Source organism: Microcebus murinus, chromosome 13, assembly GCF_040939455.1.
Source record: "Microcebus murinus isolate Inina chromosome 13, M.murinus_Inina_mat1.0, whole genome shotgun sequence".
NCBI lineage: Eukaryota > Metazoa > Chordata > Mammalia > Primates > Cheirogaleidae > Microcebus > Microcebus murinus.
Window position 1 is genome coordinate 22,012,774 of NC_134116.1, and position 17,148 is coordinate 22,029,921.

The 17,148-nt window shown below is 37.0% G+C and overlaps 1 protein-coding gene across 1 annotated transcript in view; it reads right to left on the reverse strand.

Annotated features, from left to right (window-relative positions):
- GPC6 (glypican 6) overlaps nucleotides 1-17,148 on the reverse strand; it is a 1,089,202-nt gene that overhangs the window by 81,779 nt on the left and 990,275 nt on the right. The window contains exon 6 of the mRNA XM_012769753.3: nucleotides 9,074-9,217. Coding sequence (XP_012625207.1) covers nucleotides 9,074-9,217 — 144 coding nt within the window. The remainder of the gene's footprint in view (nucleotides 1-9,073; nucleotides 9,218-17,148) is intronic.

A 17,148-nucleotide genomic window follows, 5' to 3' on the forward strand; every position in this document is an offset into this window, starting at 1 on the left:
ACAGAGTCATGAAATAGATTTGTATCAATTTAAAAATCTTGCCTTGGTCATAAGTGTTTGTGGTTGACAATGTCACTGTTCACTAACATGTCCATTTTTCTCTGTGTGAGACACACAGGGACATTCACCCCTGACTTCTTGAGGACATTCACCCCTGGCTTGGCCACGTGACTTGCTTGGGCCAATGAGATGTGAACAGAGTGCAGTGCCCCTGTCAGGTGGAGACGTTAGCAGTTGCCTTGGCCACATTCTCTATTTCCCTTGCCACTGTGACAGGTGACCCTCTAGATGATGGATGCTCTGTCACCCAGGGTCCTGTAGTGAGGGTGATGATCACGTGTAGCTGAACCACAGCCAACCCACAATGAGCACTTGGCACAAACAAGAAATAAACTTGTGTTGTTGTGAGCCATTTGGGGGGTTGTTTATAGGTGTAGCTCTGCCCAGCCTGGTCCATCTGGATCGATACAGCATTGGAAAAGCTTTTACAGACATTACACAAACCAACTTGCAAAAAATTATTTGTTAGCCAGCAATATAATGGAGCTGCTGCTGGTGGTAGTACATTCATTTACTATCAACCTGACTTTTCATTTTTTAATAGCTGGGCCGGTCTTACGGGTGCAAGAAAATATCCATGAAGTCAGAGCCTTTGACGATAACGACCATGAATGAACTTAGGTAATAAAATTATTGTGTATTGCAGATATCTTTCTACCTTTAACACTTATGAAGGGAAGTCAATTTTCACTCAAACGGGTTCCTTTTCATCTGGTTTTCTCTACAATGTTTATGCCTGAGGTTTATTGCTAGCAGTAAAGAGTGTCCAAGTATGTTATGGGAATAGCCAAATTCCCAGTGCTTTAAAATGTATTCCATAGGCCCCAGAGTCAGTTAAAAGCTGATTGATTATACAGCAGATACATCAAAACTGGTATTTATGAAATATCCCATCGCTTCAGCTGTATCTCTCATAAGCATGAACATCACATTTGGGAGTTGTGGTGCAAATATCTCCGACAGCTAAGAGAAAAAATTACTGCAGATTTTCCATAACAAGGGAAAGTTTCCTTAAGCTGCCCAATAATTTAATGAAAGATCTATGTCAAGTGATGTGTCTCATGAACAAATATTTTAAAAGGTATGGCTTGAGCAGTTCAGGGTGGCTTGTCTGTTCAGATGTCCATAATCAATTCACTGAAACACCAATTACATCGAGGAGTAATGGACAGATACTATGCACAGGTGTGCAGATTGACTTTCTCATCTGACTAGTTTATAACTGACAACAAAGTTTCTGTTTAATGTGTTCAAGATTTGGGCAGAAAGTTCTGGCTTGAGAAGGGAAAATGAACTATTAGACATGGCCTATTTCAAGGATGCTGCAGATGCTTAATGTTTTCAATTAGCATGTTCGGTCAATGATTATTCATTTGTTAATATACCTTCTACATATTCTTTTTTGGTGTGGTCTATCTTAGATTGAAAAATCAAATTTCTGTTTATTGAATGCTAATATTTTATGAGGCTCTATACTAGGTACTGGTCCCCGGAGGAGACAGTGTGTCTAACTGACGTGAAAAGCAATATCTTTTCCAAATAGTCACTTGCCTTTTGATGATACCAGCACTATCAACATGCTATGATGTAGATTGTATATAGCAGCTAGTTTTACTAAATGCTATGCAATAGAGAACTCAATAAATCCATTTGTTGATTGATAGATACCTATAAAATGCATCAATTTGGGTTTGGTTGAAGGCTAGGAATTCTGAGAGAAATTTTAACGTCTGAAGCAGAAAATAAGCATAGCAACATACCATAAAGTAGATATAAAATTTGTAATAGACCTATTTGGGGTTTGAAAGTGTAACATTTCATTTTTATGACACGGAGGTCACCAAAGCTCTTGCTTGAATGTTTCTGAGGACAAAGGAGAATTTAACCCAGAGTTGAAAATGGTTTGGTTGGTAAATAACTCCCGAAGTGATTTAAGACCGATTATACCTAATAGAAGTTGTGCAAAAGTTTTCCCCTTTTAAAATGTGTGGCATGACTTTATTTCATTGTTTGAAGCCATATGATTCTCTGAACATGGCTTAAAGCAGCGATGTGGACTGGGCTTGTGCTTCTCCCAGGAATTATGTAGGCAGAATGGAACCACTCTTCCTTCCCACCTTGAGATACAAAACCCTATGCAATTAAACACAACTTGGCCTGAACAGAAAGAGAGGTGGTCTATGCTCCTATTTTCACTATTCTTCCATGCGTCTGAAAGAAGAGCTTCCCAAGGATGTAAAACCGATCCACTGTCCATTGAGAGTGAGCTGAAAACCCCACACAGGGGACAGGCATTTCATCCAGGTTTCCAGCTGTGCATACCACTGAATTAGATTTGTGCATGCTTCTAGTCCGCGGAGTAAGCAGAATGTCCTGGAGATAAGCCATCACTTACTATGTGTCTTAGGATATTCCCCACTTGGGCCTCATCCACCGGAAGCCTCCTAAGTGGAAAGAAGCCTGTGACAGGCGGCTTTCCCTGCCACCACCTGCTGCTCATGTTGCCTGGAGAAGAGCAGAAACTGAGATAGAAGAGTGGTTGGTTTGGTTTTCATGTGTTTTTTTTTTCTTTTCTCCCTGCTTTGAAAGCTCACTGCATTTTGCTGCTGTTATTACCAAGGGTTCATTGAAAATGAAACTGGGGTGTCTCAGTGGGGTTTTGCAGCAAGTAGATAAAGCAGGTTCAGGCAAGACTGGGCCGTTCTCAATCTGAAGTGGATGGAGCACTAGCCATTTGTTTGCTGGGGTGGTTGGGGCGTAATTTATTCAGCTGCAGCAAAGGCTGAAAGCCAATCTGGCCTTGACCCATTTATCTTTAGAAAACTAATTAAAGTGGAGAATCTGGTGTACTGTTGTTTATTGAGGTTTTACTTTTTACTGTTCAGGCCGAGCAAAGACTGAGGCAGGGTGAGTGTGTGTGTGTGTGCGTGTGTGTGTGCGTGTGTGTGTGTGTGTATGTGTGTTGGTGTGGAAGGTGGGAAATATCCGTTTCACCTAAGGACAGTGTCTGAAGGTCTAGATAATAAAGCAGTTTCTTAAACACAGCCTGACATCCTTTTGAAATGCAAAATAGTGGATTTGGCCGGATGCAGAATCCTTTGAGATGACAGTGAAATGCCATGGCAATGTAAAATGAACACCAGTTTCCCCCAATTCTTACAACCAAGACTTCCTAAATCACACCAACATGGTCCCAAAGAGGCATGGAAGGACATTTGTATGACCAGCATGTTACTCTACAATTAGTATTAATCACTAGGCAGGAAGTGAGTTCAGAATGTTAGTTGCTTTGTCTATTTTGTTTTGGAACAATAAAAAAAGTGTAGATCTCAATGATATTTTGCAAGTCCTTAAATTGATACATAATAATATTTGTCACCAATGAAATACCAATGGATTTCAAAAGTTGCAGTGTATTTTTAGAAGACATGTCTATCTAAAATAGACATGTTATTTTTTTGGTCTAGATAAGATTATAGAAGGCAAGCAGGGAAGACCAACAGACACAGAGATACCAAAATTTGTATTCATTTGAGTATGTTCAAGGAAGTCATAATTCTTACGGAAAGCTACAAGGGTCATGATAACTGTCAGATAAGGAGATTGGACTGGGCCAACTGCAGGAAAGAAAATCTGGACACTCCAAGGGAATATTTGGGAAGAGCAGGCATATCCTACGGGAACTGGAGGTACCCTAGTTATCAATTGGACCAATCTAACACAATCCTGACTTGTCTCACCCGTGATGTTTCCTCCTCCTATTTCTCCTTCAGGAGCCTTTGAGCTACCTGTCTTTCCTGTCCTACCCTTGAGGTATTCCCCTGTGGAATGTGTCTGTTCTGGATTTACCTTTTAACTTTCTTACCTCATCCAAATTGCCCTGGTCTCAGAAAGCTGGTATGATGAATGGAGATACTACCCACGGACGATTTATTCTTAAACAAATGAATTTTAAGGGAGGAGTTTTAGACATAGTTTTACCACTACCTGGATTTAAGTTAGCACCATGATGTCACAGGTGTGCTGCATGAATAAGTATGTGTACCCCTCAGGAGGGAGTCACCTTTTCTCCTGGGTCCATGATGCTCTGTAGGGTATAGATCTTTATTAAGGAGTGTTGCCAGCATGGTATTTTGGAAACCAGATTAGATAACTATCTTGCTATTTTGCTTAATATAAAAAGTCAAGCAAGATAACCTGGCAGTTATTGTCCTCAACCCCCATCCAAACTGCTAAGTAAAAAGTATCCAATGCTCTCTCTCTCTCTCTGAATATTTTGAAAGATATCAGTAAATTCAAGTTGGAAAAAAAAGAGGAAACAATCTATCCCACAAACTATCTTTTAACCCCCTAAATTCTCTGTGTCCCAGCTAATGGAAAAAATTAGCTCCTTATGCATGAGGGCTGCTGTTAGTTTGTTCTTATTATTAGCAAGGTAATTATTCACTCAGCACAAGAAGAGAAAAGCCAATATATTCTATCAGGGAAGAGCTAATTTTTCAGGCAGACTATACATCGCCTGAACATCGGGATGGAATTTAAATCAGCCACCAAATGAGCGACTCTTACACAAAGAAGAGATTGAAAACTTCGCCATTGGGAAAGAATATAAAAATGATTGTTAACCGTAAATAGCAAGCAGAGAGGAAACTACTAAACAAGCGGGCCGTGTGCGGTATTCAATTCACTCCAGACAATTTGGAAAGGGAGCGTGGAGGTGGAATTTCTCGGGGACTGTCCAGAATGAGAGTACGAAGACAAATGGGGACGAGAGGAAGAATAAGAAGACCACTGCTTACACTATGTTGCATTGTCCTCCACACAGTCCTCTGGGAAGCAAGAGGAAAACAAATTCAGAGGAAAAAGAAAAAGAGATTATTCTATACATAATAGCACAGCACAGGTATAAAGTTTAGCTTTGTAGGTTGGCATCCCACCCACCCCTGCCCCAAACTCCCTCCGAATGATCAAGAGGGTATTTGAGAAATACACACACACACACACACACACACACACACACACACACACACAGGACAATGTTGAATACTTACTGGAGATTTATTGGTCTAAACCATCGCCAACTTGCTGAGTTAACTTCCAAGTCTGGCTTTTTTAAAAAAAATAATTTTTACTTTTATAAAATATATTCCTCTAAGATGCACAACTTAAAATATACTTTGGCTCTAATGAATCAACCGGAGTAAAATAACAGACACTCCTTGCCCAAGTATGATTGTGAGCCATATAGCATGTTGTGCTCTAATTTTCTGAGCCGTGCAACTAATTGCTTTTTATGAAGGATAATGTGAAATACCTTCGTATGCTCAGATCTTAAGAATCGAGCTATTTTATGCTGACTTATTTTTATACTTTATACTTCCAGTGAATTGGAATTCTCTTGAAAAAAAATCATAGTTTCACATCAAATTATTTAAGAGAATTCACAGGGTATGAATTTAAGAAAAAAAGGAAGAGAACTGATCTCTTCCTGAATGTAAATAATCACCTCTAGCCTATTTAACTGAAAATCATTGACAGTTGGCAGGGACAGAGGGCTGCCAACATAAGTGTGTGTTGGTGACAGGAACGAGACAGGATGGGAGGGCCACCCAGTTGACTGAATGACGACAGTTGATGGCATTTGTGTCCTCAGTGGATCCCGGCTGCTGGCCCAAAGGATTGTGATATTCTCAGATGAGCTGGCTTTCATCACCAGCTGAATTTATACAAATACATTCATTCACCCTTGGATAACAAAAATAACTTTAGGGTAGTATGTTTGAAAGCTACTGAGTACCTCAACTGTTTTTTTTATGCCTATGTCACTTTAGAGGAACAAATAGAAATGTTCTCTAGTGACATAAAGGCAGTTATAAGTTCCTTCTGTACATAATAAGAGGTTAAATGATGGAATTGATGTAATTTTTAAGAGAGAGTTTTGTTTTCAATTCTTTTATATAAGTTTTAGCAGCACTTTACCTAGCCTGGGGTTAGAAGCTTTATTTTTAACACAGACCCCATAATTACCAGTTCTTAGCTTTACAATAACTGATATAGAAGCATTTACCAACAGATCTCAAAGTTATTACCGCAGGTACTAATTTAAATGGTATTAAGAAGTAACACTCCAAGAGCTTTATAGTTATTTTCATTTTGGCAAAAGGGGTAGGGTGACCAGAGTATTCTTTCAATGCTGGCCTTTGAATTTGGGGTATTTTGTCTGCTGAGATACTTTGAGATATTAAGGGAAAGTGTTTTTTAAATTATCTTCCTTTTCTCAAGTACATGCTTCTTATAAATATTCAGGAAACACCTTTTCAGGGGAAAATTAAACAGGAGTAGGTAAAACAGGGGCCTGATTTAGAGTCTAAATAGGCTGTCATGGCTGAGAGACCCATCGGGGTGGCGAGCTGATGCCTGCTTCTTAGGATGAGCAAGACTGACTGCCACACAGCAGACTGGCCAAGGGCAACGGCTCCACCTTTCCATGTTCAGAGCTATAAAGAACCCTCAAAGGGAGGAAAGGCCTTGGGGAAGCCAACGGCTGCAAACAGACACTGTGATATTAGCTTCAGGCCTAGCTGTGTCTCCCAGTGATAATCCTGGCACAGCTCCTTTTGATGTGGAGACAGCACCTTGCTCCAAGGAGTTGAGCAAAATGGGCTTATGGCTGGCTGGGAATTGTAAATCACTTATTCTTACACTTTGGGAAGGGATTAGAATTTAAAAAAAAAAAAATCAATAAAACTGCAATATTCACTTACAGAGCCTGAAGCCACACCTTTGAGGAAGTCAATAGTACATACTGTCAGAGAATGTTTTAGATTAAAACTGGGTTGTTGATTTGAATTCCTATGCATTGAGTGTGATCCTTGGATTTTACTCATGATCATATAATTAACTGTTAACCAAGTATTTTCACAAAAAATGGGTTAAATATATATTTTTTGGGGGTGCACAGAATAGAAGATCCTCATTCAGTTTGCTCTTTGCCAATATTCTTCAAGACCCTTATATTTGGAGCATTTTGAATATTACCAATGACGGTCTTTTATAAAAGGTTCAAATCCCAATTTTCATATCAATCAGATTTTAAACATCATGTGAAATTCTCAAAGTATTGATGTTTTATTTAGTTTGTGTTAAACTGCATAAATATTGTTGTCTTGAGCAACATTTTTATTGCTCTACTTCCCCTTAAAGGGTGTGTGTTTGTTTCTCCTGGGGACAAGAGAAAACTCTGCTTCTCTTTTTCAAAGGGAAAAAAATTAATTAGCTGTCATAGATATCATTATGTTGTTCAGATTTAATGCAATTTTAGCTAAGTGCATAATGTACCCTAGTTCTTTTTATAAAATTTTGTTTTATTGTGGCAAATAAATATAACCTGAGATCTACTCTAACAGATTTTTAAGTGTCTAATACAGTATTGTTATCTACAGGCACAATGTTGTACATTAGACTTCTAGAACTTACTCCTCTTACATTTTACCTCAGTTCTTAAATTAGATTTTACAAAAATTTGGAAAAGCCTGACTTGTTCCAATAACTAAGTTAGAGCCTGCTAAAATGGGCAAAAAAAAAGATCAAACCCATATTCACCATTTGTGCTTCTGGTTTGGTGGAACCTAATTGTTTGTTTAAAAGCAATCTAATTGTTTGTTAGATTGTGGAATCTAATTGTTTGTTTAAAGGAAACATAGTGACTAATTTTAAACTTTTTCTGAAACTGTTATAAAGAACAGATATAAAAGTAAGGTAAAGTAGAAGGTTGTGGTAATTACAAATCTGATACCTTTTCCAAAATCTACACTGAAGTGGGGACTATTATTTGCTAATAAATAGTAATAAATTTGCACCATAATTTAGCAGTTAACAACTCCAATTACCCCTTTATTTTGACACTTCATGGATAGGTCCAACTTACAACTTATGTTGTAAGTACATTTGATTTTTATAGAGAGAACTGCTGAGATGTACTTACTTCAAGGCCAAACTCAACTAATTTAATCTTATGAGTTCCACACTGTAGAAGGATATTAACTAAAATCATAAAGCAGTGACTAATTAATAAAAGTATTTTCATAACCAGCATCCCTGGAGATCTCAGTTTATATGACACAGTCAAACGTGGTTCAAGTACTCTATGACCTTAAGGGTTTTAATCTGTTAATTTTACATCAAGGTAATTGGCAAAGCAATATTAATAGCATTAACAATTATAGGTATATAAATAGTTTATAGTACTATAAACTGAAGAAATGGAGTGAAAAATAATCAGATAGTATTTCTTTGAAATTATGGGTTTTAATTTTTTTTTTTTTTTTTTTTTTTTTTTTTTTTTTACCCATTAAACTGCATATGGAGGTTTTAATTTTTTATAGTAAAATTTGGTTTTTAAAATACATTCGAAAAATTGTGTTTACCATGTTTATTGTATTCTCCAAATAAACTGCTTTGATGATAGATATCATTCATTCCCTTGACATACATCTAAACAGCTCAAAGAGTGACTACTTCTAAGGATTTCAACTTTTTAAAGACACATGAAAAAGAAAAAAATGGCAGTAACATTGATTTGGAGTTTCTTGGCAAAGTCTTTCAAACAGGAAACTGCATAAAAGAAGTCATAATAAAGTTACATTGTATCATAATTGAATAAATAATCATTTTTAGAAAAGAGCTGAAGCAAATGAATATGAAATGTGCTATTGTAATTATATTTCTGGAAGAACTGGTAACTCAGTTTTCAAATTAATATTTCATAAGAAATATGAAGTTGAAAATTTGGTCAGTGCACTAGTGGATTAATAGTTATAAGATTTCTTAAATAATCTAATTCATAACCTAAAAGAAAGATCTCATTACTTTCAATATTCTAATTAAGAACAGGAGCAGATATAAGAATGAGAGGACTTTTATAACCAACTTTTTCAGAATCCCATAAGTATTTTGAAGAATTGCCTTAGTAGCCCGGAACATGTGCCATGCTCATCAATCCAAGAATACTCACCAGTCGGTCCAAGCTTGTGCCTGCAGCAGTTGTTGGTCTTTCCTCAGGATTGTAGGGCCTGAAACGTGTATTAAAATTTTCAGGAGCTGAGCGGGCAGATCTGAGAGCTGGAGCAGGTTTGGGCTGGCCACATCCCTGAAAGACCTGGAAAAACCATTGAAAGGTCAAGAAAGTTACACCTGTTTCCTCCTAAAATCATGATGCTGAAGTGTACAATGCAATAGCTTTCCCATTTCTCCTGAAATTTTTACCTCCAATGAACTCTAATTTCAAAATTTAAACAAGTGCAACCATTAATATAACAGAATTACCCAAATACAGAGTGACCAACTAGATGCCCTGACTCTTAGCTTCATCACATACAGCCAATCCTCATTATTCACAGATTCCGTGTTTGCGAATTTGCCTACTCACTAAAATCTATATGTAGTCTCAAAATTAATACTCACAGCACTTTCATGGACATAGGCAAAGTGGCAAAAAATTTGAGTCACTCTACATGCATGTTCCCAGCTGAGGTTGGAGAAAGTTATTTCAGCCCTCATACTGTAAACGTGTCTTTTTTGCGGTCTATTTAGTACCACCTCCCCCCCCCATTTTTGTGCTTTTTACTGTTGATTTTATTGTTTAAAATGGCTCCCAAGCATAGGTCTGAAGTACTGTCTAGTGTTCCCAAGCACAAGAAGGAAGCAATGTGTTTTGGGGAGAAAATACATGTGTTAGATAAACTTTATTCTGGCCTGAGTTATCGTGCTATGAGTTCAATGCTAATGAATTGACAAGACATGTTAAATAAGTTGTCCTTAAACAGAAATGCACATAAAACAAGGTATGTATTGATCAGTTGACAAAAATGTTGTGACCACCAGTGGCTTACAGGAGCCTAACCCTATATTTCCCGTAGGAGCAATGGTTCATTATTTGCTCATTCAGTGTTTGCAATGACTTTATAGAATATAACTACAACAAATAATGAGAATTGACTTTATTAAAAACAGGGATTACAATATTTACTTTATAGGATGATTTCAGAATTAAACGAATTGTATCCCAGACAGTCAGTCTCATGTGCTTGAATTTGGCATTCCATAAACATCAGTTTGAGATTCTTGTTATCATGACAAATGTATTTCATGTATAGCATATAAGGCCAAACAATTTGAATGACTCTCATTTGAATAATGAAAATCTCTACTGGAGGAATTCTTTGAAAATACTCTCTAGAGCAATGAGTGTAGAAATAGGACAAGCAAGTGTGGATGAAATCCATATAATGACAGTTTCTTCTAATTTTGTTGTTGACAGCTGTTCATGTCACAATTAGGGTTGCTGTGGGAAATCAAACATTTATTGTAATGATCTTAGGGACTGAGCTGCCGGTTCTTTTCCACTGTGATTTCACTCAGGGCGGTGTGGGGACACTTCCTTTGCTGTTTTTAGAAGCTTTATACGGTTATCAAGCGATGATAACTTTACTAGAATTATAGGAAATACAGTAACATTTTCAGGAAATTTCGATGAAGTTTGACTTTATGTTTCTTCCAGTTTTACAGAGGAGATGATTCTTCTCCTAGATACTTTTTTCCAGTAAACTTTTTGGGACTATTTATGTGAGCTAATTCTTAATTTGCATGTGTATATTTACAATGCATTCATTCTCATTTTGTTATTTGATTCTGTGTTGTTTAACTCTAAAATAAGCATTTTTCACCATGCATATTCTGTGATTCCACTGAAGTACGCAGAGAGCTCTTGAGTGCCATTTACAGTGACAAATTCCATCTTGAGGCATAATTCATTTTGTTTCACCACTACAGCTAATTTCTCTTTTGTTGTATTCAAAAGTTCTCCTTCAACTCAGCATTTTGCAGAGCAGCAGTACTTTGTCTTGGCATTCCTCGAGATTGGTCTTAACACACTATTGATTATTCTTCTCTCACACAATTTCTGAAGTTGATGGTGTAAACCAGTGTGATAAAGATAGTGGGCCCTTTTCTCCCTAGTGCCTAAATCACTTCCCTCTGGCAAGGTCGTTGCTGATGGAGGGCATTAACATTTCCAAAGCTCCAGGGATCTGTTGAGTGTGCTATTCTGGATTACTTTGAAAATGACAGCTGACTTTTAAAAAATATAAAGCCTGAGGCGAAACAATACTCATGGCTTGCTGAGATTTCGGGAAGCCAGGCACTGAAAGAGTTAACAGACCTTCTTAATTCACCTTCTGGGAAAAATCTGGCTCACTGGGTTAAGTTAAATCAAAGGAACATGAATGCCCTAAAAAAATATTAGTGATCTGGGGAGATATTTCATCATAACAGAAAAACTTAAAACTTGCTTGATTTTTTTGGAGGATATTAATTATTATAGAACATAGGTTAGTTAATATAGCCCAGTAGCATTCTGTTATTTAGGTCAGGTTTGGATTTTGAAAATAGCTTTAGAGCAGAAATTGCTGGATCTGTGATTCAAACTGAAGAAAACACTGACTTCTAATAATTTTGGAAACAACACCTAACCCCATAATCAGGTCTAGACCTACATAAAAATGTGTCAGAATAACCTCATATCTTGAAGGTCCCTAATCACAGATTCTGTCATACCCCTAGAAAAACAGAATTGTCATAAAGAAACTCTTTAATGTGGAAATTCCAAGCATAGGGATCTAGTGCTATTTTTCAGAATTTTACAAAACTTAATGAGAACAATTGCAAAGGAGTACCGGAGCATGAACTTGCCTGGTTTTTGCTCAGGAATAATTGAAAACATCTGTGGCAGTCTCATACTGAGAATATGTGTTCCAACATATATCCATCATATAACTTAGATGACTTACAAAATGAAAATTAATAATTTCATTTTTCATACATGTGCTATGGAATATGTGTGTCCTCCCCGAGTTCATAAATTGAAACCTAATCACCCATGAGATTGATTAGGAGGTATGGCTTTTGGGAGGTGAAGAGGCCTCTGCCCACATGAATGGGATTAGAGTCCTTACAGAAACAGGACCCAGAAAGCTCCCTGGCCTTGTCCATCATGTGAGGACACAGCGAGAAGGTGCCATCTCTAAAACACGATGCAGGCCCTCACCAGACAGCAAATCTGCTGGAGCCTTGATCGTAGGCTTCCCAGCTCTTGGAACTGTGAGAAACAAATTTCTGTTATTTATAAACCACCTAGTTTATGGCATGTTGCTATAGCAGCCTGAACAGACTAAGACAACATGCAATCTGTTAGCCAGAAAAAAATACATTTTAAAATATGGGGTTCATAGAGTGGGCAACGAAAGAAATTCTTCCACAGAAAATTTGTACTGTCTCAATTTTCTGAGTTTGCTATAGCAGCATTATAGTTGGACAAAGGATTATTAGGTCCAGGGCTGAGTCAGTATAAAAGACCAGTGAACCTTTTCCTTGGTGGCCTGAATGTGCCAATATTTCATATTTTGAATAACAGAAAAAACAGATGCGGAACAATGTGATGGAAAGGGCCTTAGAGTACACAAGTCAGTAGATCAAGTAGGTGATCAGGGCTGAAGATGTAGATTTGGATCAGTAACCTAACAATGGTATTTAAAACCCTAAACTTGGTTATGTTTACTAAGGGAAAGTTTATAAATAGGGGACAGGTGGACAGGACTGAGGACAGCCCAGTGCCATGCCAACATTTGCAGAGTCTTTTCTGAGCCTCAATCTCCTCATCTGTCAAAAGAGAATGATATTATTTATATCAATATAATTATATTGATTTTTATATCAGTTGATATGTATATCAATATAATGTCAATAATATTACCACACAGATATGGTGTGATGATAAAATGCATCCCATAAAGTAGGAAAACACAACCCAGTGTCTAGAAAAGTAAGTGCTTGATAATAATTAGTTAATTATATCATGCTATAATCTGTATTTTCTAGAAGTTTTGCCTTCTGAATAAAAAAAAACTGAAGGGAAAAAAACGTCCGGGCTGATGTTTCTTAAATGTTTTCCACAAAATATTATTTCCGGGGGCTAATAGCTGTTACATAAGCAATACATTCCATGTGTCAAAGTTTAATTAGGTATCTTCACAAGCGGGTCCTCCTGCTAACATGTGTTCTGATTCATTGAAAGAGAAGATGCCTTTGTAGTGATTCCCAAAATCATTTGGGTATAATTTCCCCAAAGGATTCTCATACAGGGTCTGTTTCAGGGAACATACCCTGAGATGTACCGTGAAGGTAGCTGTAACCTGCCAGGAAAAGAGGTGATTCCGGTAGAACTGCATTTACATAGATGTATTTGTGAAACTGGTCTACTCTCCCTTGCTTTTAATTCCAGAGAAAAATACTATTTTAAGACACTAAAGGTCTCCTCTCTACAACCGAACAGAAGTTTCTAGAGGATGTAGCTGTAGGCTAAATCACCTTATTGTGGTATAAAACATTAGCTCTACCTCTTTAAGAAATAGAATCCGTGTTACCCCCTGCCTGCTTCTCTCCAAGGGATGTAGAAAGTGATAATTAGATAATTTGGCAAAGTATTCAGGAGTCCCAACGTAGACAGATGCTACAGACGTACAAAGGAATTATCCTTCCCACCTCGCTGACTCACAAAACCTGTGGATTTCAGGAAGATATCTGGCTCATGAATCCTCTCTCTTAAGAGGATTACTGAGATAATGTCTCAGAAGTATATTGGCATTCTGAGATTAAAGAAGCTGACATTAAGATAGAAAGTGCCGAAAGAAAAGACATTTTGTAGTTTTGGAGGGATGAGGAGGAGTTAGTTGGAGGTGTGGTGATACATAAAAGGTATAAGTGATGTGTCTTAGATTTCTAAATACAGGTATTTTTCCTTTAAAAACATTGGAACATCTTAACATATTTCCATTAAAATAGACTAACAAGATATGTACTTTTTTTGAGACATACATAACTTTATACCTATATCCCTTTGTCTTCTTCATTTTTTGCATTGCCTTTTGTAGCTTGATTTTACATTTGAAAAAGTCGTTATTGGCAACCTGAGAAGCAATGGCTGTAGGTAAATCCTGTCTCAGCTCCTGTATTTTTTTTTTTTTTAATTATGTCCTTTCACTTTCTATTCAGTAGGTTCTTATAATGGTGGGAAAGATGCTGCTATTCTCATATACCATTCTGAAATTGGCAAATGGAACTCTAATCTTTTATATTATATTAAACATAGGTAACAGTTAACACTACCTAGATTTATATCAGATTTGATGTTTTGAGAGTAAGTAATGTTTTATTGACTTGGATTATAATTTAAACTTCAATGTTAATGAACTATTTGTTAGATGACTACTTGGGAAATTCAGATCTGTTCTGTTCATACCCAAGAAAACAGAAGCTATGGTATCTGCACTGGCCCTTACATATATTTTGTCCAGGCGTGGTGATTATTTTCATAAGAGACAGCTGTGGTGTAATGGACAGGTGTTTCAGTCTACTTTGGTTGCTGTAACAAAATACCTTAGACTGGGTAGTTTATAAACAACAGAAGTTTATTTTTTACAGTTCTAGAGGCCGGGAAGTCCAAATCAAAGTGCCAACAGATTCAGTTTCTGGTGAGGGCTCTCTCCTTTCTAGATGGTGCCTCCTTGTGTGTCCTCCCATGGAGGTAGGGAAAAAGAGGGCTAACAAGCCCCCCTCAGGCCTCTTCCATAAAGGCACTAACTCCATTCATGAGGGCTCTACCCTCATGACCTAATCACCTCTCAAAGGCCCCACCTCCAAATACCATAACTTTGGCGGTCAAGATTTCAACATATGAATTCTGAGGAGACATATACATTCAGGCTATAGCAATAGGTCACAAACAAGAGTCTAAAAGTTTGGAATACTAACACCAGTCTTTCTCCTTACACCTGTGTAACCTTAGGGGTAATACATTCTCCCCAGTTCTACAAGCTGTTGTGAAGATAGAATGACATAATGAATAGAAAAGACCGAAAAGATTCAATAGAAAAGATTGAAAAAATATAAAAGTATAAAGGTGTGTTATTTTAACTGAGTAATCTGTAATTAAATGGAAAAATAACTGGTGAGAAGTCAAATCTATGGATTAGGCAGAGTTATGCATGAATAATTTAAGCTCTGTGATGAGTAGGATCTCATACATTTTGTTCCTCACTGTATCTCAGAATCTGTAAGAATTCTCAGCCCATAGTATGTGGTTTAAAAAAAATATCGGGAATGAAAGATCATGAATAAATGGGAGTTTTAGTTATAATCTCCTTCTTTTGCAAATATTTATTGAAGGTAATTAGCATGTGGATTTCTGTAATGAGAGAGAAAAGACAGGAAAGAGGATGAACACTTGAGTCTCTGTGACAGGCGTATGTGTTTCATATGCTTTATCTCAAATGATCAATTATCTTTTCAAAATCAAGGTTGAACACTTCTTTCTCAGACTGAAGAAAATAAAAGGAATCATGCATCCATGTGCCAAAAAAAATTATTGATATTTCCTTTACCACATTTACTGTGTCAAATTAAAGCAAAGCCAAATCAACAACTTCCTTTAAACTGATAACGTGAACACAAAAAATCCTGTTTTTTGACCATTTGATGATAGCTACTCCCTGAGATTGATAAGCTAGTAGGCAGGGAGTGTACACAAAGTGGTCACATTGGCTGGTGGTTTCTGGAGATCACTGGGCTCAGAGCTCAGGCAACGGCTGTGGCTCATAGCAGAGTGGCAGACAACCTGGGCTCTTTGCATGACCAACCTTCTTGGTATCCCCAATTTGTCAACATGATAAACGGCAGCACCTGTGCTTTGCAGCAGGTGTATCCGAGCTCTGTTCAGCCAGACCTGGAGCCCTTTCTCAAAGTGGATGTGGAACCAAGTGGATAAATGTGTGTGCAGGGGACATTCACATATCATTAGTAAGTAAATGTGAATAAGTTAAAATGTTTTTTAAAACATTTCATTAAAAGTAGTAGCAAGAAGAGCTACATTATTACCGTTACAGAACATTAAACTACTGCTCTAGAACTTCATTTCACACATTTTTGGAGGGTGCCTAACCATACTCTGCCGATATCTTAAGAAGTATATCTGCTAATATACTTAAGAAGTATATTAAGATATTTTATAATTAATATTTATAATACAAATATAATTAATATTTTTAAGAAGTATCTTAAAATCAGAAGTTTTCCTGAAGATAAACTTAAAACATTTTGATAATGACTTCCTTCATTCCTTATACTCACTATATATTTTCTTTATACTCACTAATATTTTTAAATTAGTGTGACAATTTTCTTTATGGGTTGCTGTCTAAGAAAACAGTTCTTCATCCTTATATCTTAGGACAATCTCTCCTCTCATCTTCTTTTCTCTTCCCTTCTGTCTTCTTTCTCTCTCATTTCTTTCTCTCTCTCTCTCTTTTTTTTTTTTTTTAGCTGTCTGATTCATGCTTTTCTTCCCTGAAAGATTGATTGCAATTGTGCCTGGCCAAGTTCTTTGGCAAACTCTACTTCCCTTAGATGGGCTCCGGATTCTGCTAAGAGAATTTGGGGTTTTACTGAACCAAGCCAAGTCATCATTTTTAGTTTTGGCCACTTTTTGTTGGCTTTAATTTTCAAAAGCCAGCTACCATGTCAGCTTTAAGGTTTTAAAAATTTACTCCTGATGCTTACACAGCTTGGTTCCAGAATTTCTGTCAGATGTATTGCATACTTCTTAAAATCTTTTCTTCAATAAAAAGCAAGTTCTTTTCATTTGCTTGAGAAGATTTTTTCCCTACCGAAAGGGATTTGCATTCCTTAAACCACAGAACACCTTGATATTTCCTCCCAAACGGTGAGCAGGGAGAAGTTACAAGGAACTGAACAAAGCATATTTCTGAGTGTGGAGAGAAAACAAGCCCTGACCCTCTAAGCCTGACTAAGTGATTATTATTTCACATGCTCTTTGCTTGTAAGGCTTAAAGCTGTTCTTTAAGATCACTTTGCACAATATAAGTAAACATGTAAATTATTATCAGCCTGGCTCTCTACCATGCATTCAATCCAGGATTCAACAAATATTTGTTGAGTGCCACTAAGGCCAAACACAGG